Source organism: Myotis myotis, unplaced genomic scaffold (assembly GCF_014108235.1).
Source record: "Myotis myotis isolate mMyoMyo1 unplaced genomic scaffold, mMyoMyo1.p scaffold_m19_p_1, whole genome shotgun sequence".
Lineage (NCBI taxonomy): Eukaryota > Metazoa > Chordata > Mammalia > Chiroptera > Vespertilionidae > Myotis > Myotis myotis.
Window position 1 is genome coordinate 86,189,845 of NW_023416313.1, and position 15,334 is coordinate 86,205,178.

The 15,334-nt window shown below is 43.3% G+C and overlaps 1 protein-coding gene across 1 annotated transcript in view; it reads right to left on the reverse strand.

Annotated features, from left to right (window-relative positions):
- The window catches only part of HADH (hydroxyacyl-CoA dehydrogenase), a 57,414-nt gene that overhangs the window by 30,059 nt on the left and 12,021 nt on the right, over positions 1 to 15,334 (reverse strand). Inside the window, exon 2 of the mRNA XM_036343698.1 lies at positions 948 to 1,076. Coding sequence (XP_036199591.1) covers positions 948 to 1,076 — 129 coding nt within the window. The remainder of the gene's footprint in view (positions 1 to 947; positions 1,077 to 15,334) is intronic.

Sequence of the window (15,334 nt, forward strand, 5' to 3'; positions counted from 1 at the left end):
ATTATTATTGATTTGAGACAGAGAAAGAGAGAGAGAAACATGGACGTGAAACATAAACGTTTATTAGTTGCCTCCCAACTAAGGATCGAGCCTGCAGCCTAGGTATGTGTCCTGACTAGAAATCGAACTCACCACCTTTTTTGGTGTATGGGATGACGCTCCAACCAACTGACCCACCTGGCCAGGGCAATAAAAAGATTTTTAAAGGGACCTAGACACATCCTTATGGATACCTCAGATGAAAAAGAACAAAATCCCCACCGGCACTCTTCTTTGCCTGTATATGGAGAATTTCCATTCAAGCCCCAAGGAAACCAACCCTACGTAACTTTAACAAGGTGACAAAGGTACGCAAAGACTCACTGGGGTGACTTTTGCAGTATTTCTAATTACTTGTGAAGGTCCATTGAAAAGGAGTCAGTGAACCAGAGTCCTGGCCTTCCAGGCCTTCCTCAAGTTCTCGTACCTCTGCTGCTGCTGGAAGTGACAATGACTCTGTATTTTCCTCTCTCACAAGTACATCAATAACAGGCATTACATGTTACCTAAGCAACCGAAAGTTTCTATCAAAACAATATTTATGGTCTCACTCTCTTTTTAACTTACAAGTATGAGAATTATCTTTCTGTTTTTCTCTCGTGCATCCTTATAACAAAATAGGTGTCATTCAATCCTAAACTCTGTGGACAGAATGAGTTCACTACCTGCAGAACTTTCTCCTCAACCTCAAATCCCACCCACAATGTGGTTATTTAATTCTCCTGTTTTTTAACCAGTCTCCTCTGTATGTTTAGTGACTATGTTATTATATTGGTCTAAAGTTTTGGAGAAATGTGTTTTACATAAACAAACTGAAAAAGTAAGCAAAGGCCAGCACCTCACCCTTCCTCCAAGAATGTGAAGTGGTCAGAGGACTGGTCTTGAGGATGCTGAGAATAAGAAATTACCTGGGGGTTTTCTGCAAACTTCTTCTTGGCTATTTTCTTAAGGCTTTCCTCAATTCCCTTTTTGGATTTTGCCAGGATGTCCTCTGCCTGGTCCACCAACACTACTGTGTGGCCAGTTGCTGCAGCAACCTAAAGCAAAAAATAATAATAATAATAATAATAATAATAATTTTGTTTAGAAAAGAAAATATAAAAGCTAAATACAGAGTTTCATATTCCACATTCTAGTCAAAATACTAAGTCAGCATAAGAAGGCCAACACTATCTAGACACAGTTTTTGCTAAAAACACAGCTCTCGCCAGGCACTGTTCTAAACCCTTTATGTGAATGACAAATGCTCAAAACCTGCCGTCTAAATCAAAGTTCCAAAGGTCACACTACAATTGCCTCCTGCACTGCCCTATACAACACCAAAGCCATGAGCGACATGTAGCTACTGAAATTAATTGAAATTAAGTAAAATTAAAGATCTAATTCTTCTGTAAAGTATATGATTGTCTAACTACTGTGTTATACATCTGAAACTAATACAAAATAATGAATGTAAACTGTAATTGAAAAAAATGTATTTTAATTTCAGTTCCTCAGCTGCACTAGCCATATCTAGCCATGTTCTAATGCTCAATGGTCCCCCACACCCGTCCTCAGAGCCGGCATGCTCTGCACAGCTCTACGCCTGGGCTCTGCTCTTCTGCAGTCCTTGCATCACCAAGAGGTAAGACTTAAACTCTAGTAATGGTGCAAAAAGACTCTTGTCCCCAAGGGTTGTTTAGTGACAAGACTCCCATTTAGGAGGGCAATCCCCCTCCCTTCCCCATGCCCACTGTAGCTGAATCCTGAGGGGACTTTAGTGAAATTGCCACAAGTTTGAAAGCAACCAGCTTAGTTCAGCCACAGTCCCTATGTCATCAGTTTGCCCATAGCTTTGGCCAAGACTGTGGAATGGTTGGTGTGGCTAAAAATAGATCTGGTCACATTAGAGGCAGGTGTTGTAAGTGAATGAGTTCAAGCCATAAGTAACAGGGCACATGTGACCTGATGCAAACATAAGAGGCCTCACACTGAGATGCCTTCTCTGGGTGTGAGAAGCCTTGCAGAGCCATTGCTTGGGAGCTTCTGAGGCATCAAGGCTGCGTAGGAGAGAGGCAGGTCAGCGAGAATGAACCTGCCCGGAGATGACAGAAAACAGAACAGCTGACCCTTGAACAACATGGGTTTAAACTTCACTGGTCCACTTACGCATGGATTTCCCCCCATAAATACTGCAAATGTATTTTCTCTTCCTTATGATTTTCTTAACATTTTCTTTTCTCTATTTATTGCAAGGTCACAGTATATAACACACATAACATACAAAATATATGTTAATCGACTGTTTATGTTATTGGTAAGGCTGCCAGTGGGCTATTAAGATTAGTTAAGATTTGGGGAGTCAAAAGTTATACATGAATCTTTGACTGCACTTCTAATCACCACATTGTACAAGGGTCAACTGTATGTAATTCTAAACTCCCGTCAGATGTGAGATTTGTGAAACCAGGCAGCTAAAACTCAAAGGAAAAAAGCAAAAAGGAAAAAAAAGAAGAAACAGAAGAACAAAACTCAAAGGCACAGAGGTGCAAATCCCAAAGACAGATTTCCAAAGAATACTTTTAAAAATGGCAAGACAGGTTTTAAATGGGCGTTAATTACAATTCTCCCCGACCCCGCTTCTCCCCAGAAAGCTGCAAGTCCGTGCCTGTGGAGCTGGGAGACAGTATCCAAGCCCACCTAGGAACCAAGAGAAGGAAGTCTACTAGGACCAAACAGTCTGATAAGCCCAGCAGGGCAAAGGGCTGAAGGGGGCATGAGTCATCTTAATAACTTGCCCTCTGAGCAGAAGCCCAGGCTGCAAGCAGGCAGGCAGCACCGTCAAAGTAAAACCAGGTCCAGAAAGCAAAACACCCCCTAACCCTGACAATAGTTCCCCCTAATCAATGATAGAACAAGGCCCATCTAGCCAACATCTCAATCACTGGACACAAATGTGAAAGTCCAATTCAATAAATTCAAGGTAAAAAGTGAGAGCAACTTTAGAAACTGTATAAAGGCCACGTAGCAGGCCTGAGACTGTTTACGCCCTTGGCTGCATCAGGAAACTCAGACTCAGGGAGGGTTCCCACCATTCCCTGATAAGAAAGGCTTGCTGCACCTGGACTCTGCAGCGTGGTTTATGCTGAACACCTGCTTTCCTTCTGAGCTAGGAATTCTAGTACTTGCTAGGTAGAGGATGCCTATGTGACCAGCCCTAATAAAAACCCAGGGCTCTGAGTCTCTAAGGCAGCGGTTCTCAACCTGTGGGTCGCGACCCCTTTGGCGGTCGAACGACCCTTTCACAGGGGTCGCCTAAGACCATCCTGCATATCAGATACTTACATTATGATTCATAACAGTAGCAACATTACAGTTATGAAGTAGCAACGAAAATAATTTTATGGTTGGGTCACAACATGAGGAACTGTATTTAAAGGGCCAGAAGGTTGAGAACCACTGCAATGAGTGTGCCTGGTAGACAGCACTTCATACGTGCTGTCACAACTTGGTGCTGGAGGAATTAAGTGTGTCCTATTGATTCCACTGGAAGAGGATTCTGGAGGCTGGGGAATGGTCACTCCAGACTTTACCCCAGTAGCCTTTCCCCTTGCTGATTTATGGCTGTAACAGATTACAGCCATAAGAGACTCTAGTCATCCCTGGGTCTCCAGTATCCATGAGAAGATTCATTCCAGGACCCGCTGTGGCTACCAAAATCCACAGATGCTCAAGTCCCTTATTAAAATGATGTAGCATTTGCATAGAACCTATGCACACCATTCAGTGTACTTTGAATCAGCGGTCGCCAACCTTTCAGACCTCACAGACCACCAGCGGTCCACGGACCACGGGTTGGCAACCGCTGCTTTAAATGATCTCTGGATTACTTATAATGCCGAATGCAATGTAAATGCTATGCAAATAGTTGTTACACTGTATTGTTTAGGGATCAACTTTCTGGAATTTTTTTTCTGAATATTTTTTATCTGAGGTTGGTTAAATCTGAGGATGCATAACCAGCAGATATGGAGGGCAGGCTGTCGGCCCTTGTAGTAAATAACCAAATCTGGGGGGGGGGGGGGGGCGGTGGGGAGGGGGAGCAAAGGGATGTTGGTGGGGAACCCTGACACAGAAACTAAGAAAATAAATCTCAAATTCCAGATGGAGCTGGTGATGAAATCAACCTGCTTTGAGACAGGCACCCCTGGGGAGCAGCTGAAGGGGGGCAGGGTGACTGCCGAATGTACATCCTCTGCAAGGCTGCAGCAAGTAGGGTGCTGGCTGGCGAACCTCCTACTTTTGTTTTGGCTCCTGTGTTCTGACAGTCCCTCTGGAATGACACAAGTGACTTTCACTTTGTTCCTTTAACCTCGAACCTAGATCATCCTAGGAAGGCCAGACATTAGTTCTCCGCTTCCCAGCTGCCTGGTCCCAGCCCATGTCCCTCACTTCCCCTGCAGCATGCATCACTCAGGCGTTTTTGCTCCTCAAGGTGTTGGGGAATAGGGGGAATTCAAGCACATCTGGCACAAGATGAAGCCAACACTGAAGGAAACAGAGGGGGGAAAATGAGGGCAGAGTCCTGTTACTTAGAGACATTGTGATTTCACTTAGAAAATCTGAAAATCAAACTATATGGTTCCAAACACGGATTGTCAAATTTAAAGAGGGAGGCGGAACAAGCAAGAGAGGTGACATCGCACCGTTTTTCTAGAAAGACACTTTCAAGGTTATCATCATCCTGTTTGACTGTGATAGTGACAGACATTTTGTTGTTGTTGTTGTTGTTATTGTTGAGAAGCCATAATACTAGCCTTATGGTTACTGGTTTTAAAGGTGTAAGCAGAACCAAACCTGGAGAGGAAGCACCCTCAAATATTCAAGTAAACCAAGAGACGTTATAGAACAATACAATTCAACCAGGAAAAATCATGGTCGAAAAACATTTCAGTCTAAATGCTGACTTTCCACTCGTATCCAAAGTCTCTCTGATAAACTGCCCCCACCTCCCCACGAGAAGACTGGGCCGTTCAGTCACTACCTGGCTTCACCCGGGGTCTGAATGAGCACACTCCAGATAACACACGTAGGTAGACACTGGCCAAAAAAACAACTATTAATTCAAGGTGACCTTCAAGAGAGCCAAGTGCAAATGTCAGATGACCATGTGAAAGTGACAGATTATGTGAAACATTTGCTAATTTCCCCCTCTCACCCAGAAGAGGTGAAAGCAGGGGCCAAACCTAACAGAGAGGAGGTGGCAGCTTTTCTTTCCCCGTTTCTGCAAAACTTCCTGGAGCCGCACGCACAGTGGAAGAAGCTGCTCTCGTGGAACTCAGCTCAATGTTTCTCCCTACCTCAAGACACTGGAGCACTTTCTACAATTCTGGACTCTCCAAAATGTCTAAACTGGTATTTCTGGTCTAGTGAGAAAGCAACACTTGTATGCTCTAAATAGTTATCCCTGGCAGGTTTTTAAATTTTTTGTAAACCTTTTCTACTTTAGCTTTTCTTTCCTTGGTTTAGGAAAATACAAAGGAAATCTTATGGTGTAGTTATTCCAAGACATAGGGAAAAAGGACATCCCAGTTTCAACCCAAAGTGGATATGGTTGGTCTGAATGATGAAAAGACAGGAGAAAAAGAGATATTGGGCGGGGCGGGGTGGTAGGGGGGTGCGTGAAGGGAGATAGAAGAAGGTATTGGGGGATAAATGGTGATGATGTAAGAAGATTTGAATTGGGGTGATGATCACACAATACAATATGCAGATGTTGTATTATAGAATTGTATACCTGAAACCTATATGATTTTACCAACCAATGTCACTCCAATAAATTCAATAAAAATTTTTTAAAAAGAGAAAATTTAACTCCATCATTTTACGGTGAAGCGCTGTTGTACAGGCCACAATTTATTACATAGCAGTCAACTACCATAATAGCATAACTCAAAGTGATTTCAAGTTAGAGCAGCATTTTCACCCCACCCACCTGCAGAGAGGAACCCAAGCTAATGCTCAAGTTCCTTGCAATCATTTCTTGCAGTCATATCCTGGGGACACAAGGTTGGCAATACCCTGAGGGCAACTTCATCCTTGCAAACCCCAGTGCCAGCCCACAGTGAACACTAAATGCACAGCTGCTGAATGAATCAGTGATGAATGAAGCATATCTAGCTCACTGCCTGGTACACATTAGATACTTAATAAAATATCCATAGGATTATGGGGGCCAATGTTGGGGTTGGTATTCCTCTCCTACTGTGTCTAAATGGCCTATCACAGGATGTACTCAGGATGCAAGCAATCTGTCCCTTCCCCCCACACAATCCATGTCAGCCCTGACAGCTGTGTGACTCTTATCTCAGACTGGCTCAAACAACTGAGGCAGCCTTAAGCATGGCTAGGCATCCACAGGCCACTTAGAGGCCATCTCATTTCTGAAATGTTAATACAGTTTTATTTCTCCCCAAGAACTGGGAGGGCTTATTCTAGTAGAGGCAACAGTCCCTACCTACCCTCCTCTAACAGAAAGAACATAGGCCTTTAAAAAGAAAAAAATCCAGCCTTGGCCGGCATTGCTCAGTGGTTAGACCAGGGATGGGCAAACTTTTTGACTCGAGGGCCACAATGGGTTCTTAAACTGGACCAGAGGGCCGGAACAAAAGCATGGATGGAGTGTTTGTGTGAATTAATATAAATTCAAAGTAAACATCATTACATAAAAGGGTACCGTCTTTTTTTTCAATAGTTTTATTCATTTCAAATGGGCCTGATCCGGCCCGAGGGCCGTAGTTTGCCCACGGCTGGGTTAGACCATCGGCCCGTGCACTGAAGGGTCACAGGTTCAAAATTCCAGGTCAAGGGCACTACCTGGATTGCAGGTTCAATCCCCAGCCTGCTGAGGCAACCAAAAGATGTCTCTCTCACACATAGATATTTCTCTCTCTCTCTTTCTCTCTCTCTCTCTTCACCCACCCCTTCTACTCTCTGAAAATCAACGGAAAAAATATCCGCAGGTGAAGACTAACAAAACAAGAACAAGAAAAAAAGCTAAATGAAACAAAAAGAAAGTGTCCTGTACTGAGGACCTACTGTGGGCTGGGCACATAGTTGTATGTTCCAAGACTATTTCTGATCAATCCAACAACCCTGTTGAAGAAGCATCATCCTCATTTTGCAAACAAAGAAAGAGAATTGGAGAGGTGGGATCACTCACCCAAGGTCACTCAGCTGTGAGGCTGAGCAGCCAGGTTCCAAGAACCTGGCTCCAGAACTTGTCTTCTTGTAACCCAGTTAGAGGAGTACAAGGAATGCTACCTGATTTGTCAAGACAACCAGATTTCAATAGACAATAATAATAAAATGCTACCTTATAGAAATGTCATGGAACTGATTTTTTTGGTGTTCTTTTTCCCCGCCTTACTTAGTAACTATGATAGACTCGGTGATAATAACAATAAAAATTCCTCCTAAATAACCGCATGTCAGTTCCTCCCCAAACTAAAGTCCTACTAATACACCTTTGCAGTCCTTATGAAACTGGCATCATGTTCCATTTTATAGATGAGGAAACTGGGCTTTGAAGAGGTTAAATAACATTTCCAAAGTCCCACGTCTGGTAACACATAAACAGCCTTCGGTTCAATCAAATCACAGTCCTATCCACAGCAAAAATGACCTGACAAATAAGAACACCTATACAGACAAATGACAGTTTCCTTGTGAGCATTAAAAACTCAAAAGAGCCCCTAAACACCCATGGCTCTAGGATAGGGGTTCCCAGTGTGGGTCCTGGACCAGCATCACCACCACCACCTGGGAACTTGTTAGACATGCACATTCTTGTCCTGCAGACGTGGCTCAGTGGTTGAGTGTCCATATAGCCTTTTGGGGAGGCATTGTCACAGCAAACTGAAAGTCTGGACCTGAAGCTAGGGCTGCCTGCTTCCAGAGCCCTCCCATGCTGGCTGTTCCTGGCCCCAAAAAGCACGGCTGGGTCTAAGGGAACAGTCTGAGGCACTTCAGCTGGTTATTTTTATTCTAGGCAGTCCCCTTCCTCCTGCGAGAACCTGAGGCCTAACACTGGATCCAGGTACAGCCTCCTAAAATAATTATTTTATTTTGTTTTTGAGCTTACACCTTTCTGATCCCAAGACTTGTTCTCTTTCTGGTTTCCACTTTCAGGTTTTCCCTCCTATGACGTTCCACTTTCACAAACAGGCTTGGATCGCTCTTCATTTAAAAAAGAAAGAAAAAAGGAGCAGGCGGGGGTGAGGGGTGGGGTGAGCACAAACATCCTTAGCCACCTGAAGCTGGCCTTGCTTTCTGACCAAAGTCCTTCAGTTCCAGAGTGGCACAGGGTGTGGAGCACACGTTCCAGAACCAGACTTCCTAGGCTTAACCCAGGGCTTAGCCACTTACTTCGTGACCTTGAGCAAATGATGCAGCCTCTCTCTATAGTTTCCTGATCCCATCTCACAGGTTTGTTGTGAGGATTGAAGTGCTCAGACCAGTCTGGGCACATGGAAGGTGCACAATGCTTGCTACCTGATGCGCTCCTCACTACATCAGGTGCTCCACTCTCTCCTGAGCCATGCAATTCACAAACTCTAGCAACATGGTTCCTCCACCACCACCGTTGGATGAGATCACAGGTACTTATCAATGATCTTCTGATTGCTAAAGCCAATGCCTGTTTTTGGCTCCACCTTGTGCAGCCTGCACACTGCCAACTAGGACCTCTTTTCTGAAAAGCTCTTCCATTTCTTATCTCTATTTCTTATCTCTGTCTATTCATTTGAGATATATTACGTGACTTTTCTTAATCCTCTCAGCCTCTAAACAGAGGTATCTTTTAAGTTTCTGCTTTCAATATTCTTTTCATCTGTCTCTATATCTTTTCCTTCTGGAATCATCCTCATAATTCCAACTATACTGAAACCAGCATCTTCTGTCCTAAGCTACAGTCATCATCTCGATCCTGAAACCAGTTCTTCTTGACTTTCATTGATGGGTACCACTTTTTTGAGGGGCATAATCTGACTGAACAAAAACGTTTCCTTTAACTTCACCCTTACTGTCCAAAGAAACTCTATTCATTATTCAAGGCCCATTTCAAACGCTACACGCCCCATTGAAGCTTCCCCCCCTCCCCCAACGAATGTACTCTTTCCTCTTTTTGAAACTTCAGAGCTAGATTTTTATTGCTCTTATTATGCTACTTTATACCAAAGTAAACTGGGTCATTTGGATCTTTGTGTAACAATATCTGCTCTTAGATTTAAAATCCTGCAATGGCAGAAATTGATTTGGTCTTTATAGCCCCTAATATGTATCACATGCCTTGCACATGATGGTTGTCTAATAAATAACTACTAACTACCTAACGCTGCAGAGTAGTAACCTGAGCCTGTACTCTTCTCCAGCCACACCAGGCTTCCCCTTCCCTGCTAGTTCATGGCTCCGGGCCCCTGCCTAAGCGACTCCCACCACCAGGAGCTGCCTGGGGACTCCAACTCATCCTTCATATGCCAACGCAGGCTATCTCTGCCTCAGTGAAACCTCTCTTAACCTCTGGGAGAAGATGTCACTTCCTCTTGTGCTTCCACTGATTTACAGATATAGCAGATCTTTCATACAGGCCTTCAAATACTGAAAGAAAATAAATAACAGGGTATGAAGCTGGTGTGAGCCACCAAAGGCCACTCAATTGTGTAATAATGGTGGCCCAACCCCTAGGATGGTAACACAAAAGCTATTTTATGAAAACTCCCAAAAATCTGCCCTGGCCGGTTTTCTCAGTGGTTAGAGCGTTGGCCCACGGACCCAAGGCACATGGGTTCGATTCCTGGCCAAGGGCAAGTGCCTCGGTTGCAGGTTCAATCACTGGCCCAGTCGGTGGGAGTAGGAGGCAACCAATCGATGTGTCTCTTTCACGTCAATGTTTCTCTCTCCCCCACCTCCCTCCCTTCACTCTCTCTAGAAAATCAGTGGAAAAAAATCCTCCGGTGAGGATTTAAAAAAAAATCACAGCAAAGAGGTCACTAACCAACCAGTATGTAGGAGAAATTCCAGGCATTAAGGAGGAAAGATGGAAAAGTTTAGCAACATCAACTTTTGATGATGAACTCAAGATAATACCTGGAGACCTTTCTAAAACAGCTGCTGCATCATCCACTTCAGAGTCTGAAGTTGCTGTTGCCACAAACACCAATGTAGTGTGGTTCTGGCACGCCACTACCTGCAGCCCACCAGAATTTCCAGTAAATATGAACGTCATATACACATATATAGTACAATATATACATACGTCTTTTTGTACATATACTTTTTAAAATATATATTTTTATTCGTTTCAGAGAGGAAGGGAGAGGGAGAGAGATAGAAACATCAATGATGAGAGAGAATCATTGGCTGGCTGTCTCCTGCATGCCCTCTACTGGGGACTGAGCCCACACCCCAGGCATGTGCCCTGACCAGGAATCAACCCATGACTGCCTGGTTCATAGGTTGATGCTCAAACTCTGAGCCACGCCGGCCAGGTTACATATACTTTTTAATCTCCCCTTTTCATTACTATATGTCATAAGTGTTTAAAAGCCTTACCTAAAGTTTTAAACCACCAAAACTTTCATCTGTACCATGTAACATCCCAGATATGACAGGTAGGCAACCTGTGCCTTTATTACAGTCGGTTGGTCATATTTATATTTCTTTCTCTGAACAGTGAGCTCCTCGGGAGCAGCAATCACATTTTACCTGTCACCCAGCCCAGTGTCTAGCACATGGGAGACACTTAATATTCATGAAAAGAATACATGAATAATAGACCTATTTTTTAAAAACTCAATGTGTAAATTATTTTAGGAGTAAGTTCTTAAGGAATCATGACTGGTTTTATTGCTCGAAACTATAACAAATTTTACATACCCTTCAAGTTATTTTAGATTTATGAAAAACCATATTATTAGTTTGAAAGGAAAGAAAAAAGTTAATAACCGAAGTCTTTAGACAATTATGAAGTGTGTGTGGGGGGGGGGGTACAAAAGTCTCTGTTATTTTGGTGAGCAGATTAACCAATTTTTGGCCCAGTTGGTTGAGATGCCAGGCAAAGAGGAAACTGGAGCCAACTACTGAGCAGTATGACCACCCCTGTGTCTTCAAAACCGGACTAATGCTTAGTTCCCTCCAGCATGAGATTATGTCCCAAACCTTTTATCAAAGGGGCTGTGGACAAGGCCAGAGGCATGCTGACCCTGTGTTTGTGTCCCTCTCTCAGGGCACATGTGTGAACCAGGTCATGGAGTAGCCACGGTCACTTAAGTTCACTCCCTCCAACACAGGTTTCTTCTCTCTCACACTGAGGACACTGAGGCACCTTTGATTCTCACCTACTGCAATGTCAGAGATGGGCAACAGCATTTATTGTTCATGTTTATTAGTTACAGATCATCAAAACCATCAACTTTTCCAGCAGGAAGATACCCTAGAGATCATTCAGTGTGGTGGCTTTCCAAACTTTTTTAGCCAGAAAATCCTCTTCATAGGAATGCAAACAGAAAACAACATGTAAAACAGAGATCAGGGAAGGGGAGTTTGGAACCACCAAGGAAATTCATGGAATCCTTAAAGTCCATTAAAACATAGTATAAAAACCTCTGATCTATTCACACCCACTAGGATGGCTATTACAAAAAAATAGGAAATAAGTGTTGGCAAGGATGTGGAAAAAACTGAAACCCTTGTGCACTGCTGATAGAAATGTAAAATGGTGCAGCCACAATGGGATACAGTATAGTAATTCCTCAAAAAATTTAAAAAATTACCATAGGATTCATAAATCCCACTTCTGGGTATATACCGAAAAGTAAGGCCTCTCTGATAGGTATTTGTACACCCATGTTCATAGCAGCATTATTCACAACACCAAAGGTAGAAGCAACCCAAGTATCCATCAGTGATGAATGGCTAAATAAAATGTGGTGTATACATGCAATGAAATATCATTGCATTAAAAACATTCCAATGGAATATTATACCCTAAAAAAGGAACAAAGAGTCCAGTCAGCACGGCTCAGTAGTTCAGCACTGACCCATGCACCAAGAGGTTCGATTCCCGGTCCGGGCACATACTGAGGTTGGGGGCTCAATTCTCATTGGGGGTGTGCAGGAGGCATCTGATCAATGATTCTCTTTCATCATTGATGTTTCTCTCTCTTCCTCTCCCTTCCTTTCTCTCTAAAATCAATATAAAAATATTTTTTTAATAAAGGGAAAAAAATATAAAATTTCAGGATACAAATCAATATACAAAAATTTCTAATCTATACTATTAAAAGGGTAGTATGCTAATTAGACCGGATGTCTTCTGAACGATCTTCTGGACGTCCTTCCTGACAAAGCCAGGCCCGGGCAAAGCCGCCTGCCCTGCGGTCATAGGCACCAGCGCCTGCGGCCTGGGAGACGGAGAAAAGCCTGCTGCCTGGGAGGCGGAGAAAAGCTGCCCACCCCGCGGTCTGGGCACCAGCGCCTTCGGCCCCGGATACAGAGAAAAGCTGCCTGCCCCATGGTCCCGGGCATCTACAGCTGGCCTGGGCAAAGCCGGCCTGGATCCTGGGTGCCTGTGGCCGGCCAGAGGGAGGGAAGCCCGGGTCCCGGGTGCCTGCAGCTGACCGGAGGAGGGAATCCTGGGTCCCGGGTGGGGGTCTGAGGCAGAGGTGGTTAGGGGCGATCAGGCAGGCAGGCGAGCAGTTAGGAGTCAGTAGTCCCAGATTGCTATAGGAATGTCCGACTGCTGGTTTAGGCCCGATCCCTGTGGACATCCCCCAAGGGGTCCCAGAATGGAGAGGGTGCAGGCCATGCTGAGGGACTGCTCCCCTCACCCCCACCCTTGGCACAAATTTCATGCACCGGAAATTAGTATTAGTATACTAATAACAAACTAGCAGGAAGAGAAACTATGAAAACAATTCTACTTATAATTACATCAAAAAGAATAAAATGCCTAGGAATAAACTTAACCAAGGAGGTAAAATTATAAAAAATTATAACTACATATGGTGACAGATATTAACTAGACTTACACTATAAAACATCTTATACGAAAACTCTAAGACATGGTGAGAGAAACTGAAGACGACACAAATAAGTGGAAAGATATTCTCATGGACTGAAAAAATTAATACTGTTAAAATATCCATACTACCCAAAGTTATCTACAGGTTCAAGCAATCCCTATAAAAATTCCAATGGAATTTTTTACAGAAATAGAACAAACAATCCTAAAATTTGGATGGAACCATGAAAGACCTCAAAGAGCCAAACCAATCCTGAGAAAGAACAAAGCTGGAGACATTATGTGCCCTGATTTCAAACTATATTACAAAACTATAGTAATCAAAACAGTATGCTACTGGCAGAAAAACAGAGACAAAGATCAATGGAACAGATATAGAGCCCAAAAATAAACCCACACATATATGGTCAAGTAATTTATGATAAAGCAGCCAAGAATATACAATGGGGAAAGAACAGTCTCTTCAACAAATGGTGTCCAGGAAGCTAGACAGTCGCATACAATAGAATGCAACTGGACCACTATATTACACCGTGCACAAAAGTTAACTCAAATTGGATCAAAAATTTGAATATAAGACCTGAAGTCACTAAACTCCTAGAAATAAACATAGGAGACAAGCTCCTGGACATAGGTCTTAGTGATGATTTTTTTGGATTTGACACCAAAAGCAAAGGCAACAAAAACTAAAATAAACAAGTGGGATTGTATCAAACTAAAACACTTCTGCACAGCCAAGGAAACCAACAAAATGAAAAGGCAACATACTGAATATTTGCAAATCATATATCTGATAAGAGGTTAATATCCAAGACATAAAAAGCACTCATACAACTCAACAGCAAAAATAAGTAAATAAATAAATCTAATTTAAAAATGGGCAGAGGAACTAAATAGTTATTTTTCCAAGTAAGACATACAGGTGGCCAAGAGGTACAAGAAAAGGTCCTCTATATCACTAATCCTTGGGGAAATGCAAATCTAAACAACGAGACAACACCTTAAAAAAAAAAAAGAGTCAAAAAATAAGTGTTGAAGAGGATGTGGAGAAAAGAGAACCCTTATGCACTGGTGAAAGGAATGCAGATTGGTGCAGCTACCATGAAAAACAGTATGACAGTTTCTCAAAAAATTAAAAATAGAACTACTACATAATCCAGCAATTCTACTTTAAAAAAAAATGAGAGCACTAACTCACAAAGATACATGTATCTCTCTGTTCATTGCAGCACCATTTACAATACCCAAGATATGGAAGCTATGGAAGCAACCTCAGTGTCCACTGATGGATGAATGGATAAATGAAATGTGGTGTATATGTATGTGTACACACACACACACAGAGGGAGGGAGAGAGAGAGAGAGAGAGAGAGAGAGAGAGAGAGAGAGAAATATTTTCAGACATAAAAGAGGAGTAAATCTTGCCATTGTAACACTGATGGACCTTGACAGCTTCATTTATACTAAATGAAATAAGTCAGATAAAGAAAGACAAATACCATAAGATCTCACTTATATGTGGAATCTAAAAACAAACAAACTGAGCTCATGGATACAGAGAACAGATTTGTGGATGCCAGAGACAACGGAGTGGGCAACGAAGGGGGTTAAAAAGTACAAACTCCCAGCTATATAGTTAATAATACTATATTGTATATTTGAAAGTTGCTAAGAAAGTAGATTTTAAAAGATTTCATCACAAGAAAAAAATTATAACTACATATGGTGACAGATATTAACTAGACATTATGATGATCACTTCTCAATTTATACAAATATGGAATCACTAGAGGCCTGGTGCACAAAAATTTGTGCACTCGGAGGGGAGAGGGGGTCCCTCAGCCCGGCCTGTGCCCTCTCGCAGTTTGGGACCCCTCGGGAGATAACGACCTGCTGGCTTAGGCCTGCTCCCGGGTGGCAGAGGGCAGGCCCAATCCCTAGGTGCAGCCCCTGGTCGGGCTCAGAGCAGGGCCGATTGGGGAGTTGGGGCGCCGCTCCCTGTCATGCACAGAGCAGGGTGGATCAGGGGGTTGGGGCGCCGCCCTCTATCACCCACAGAGCAGGGCCGATCAGGGGGTTAGGGCGCTGCCCCCTGTCACACTCATCCTGGTGCCGGGAGGCCTCACGGCTCCGCTGATCCCGGTGCTGGGAGGCATATTACCCTTTGACTATATAGGATAGAGGCCTGGTGCATGGGTGGGGCTGGCTGGTTTGCCCTGAAGGGTGTACTGGATC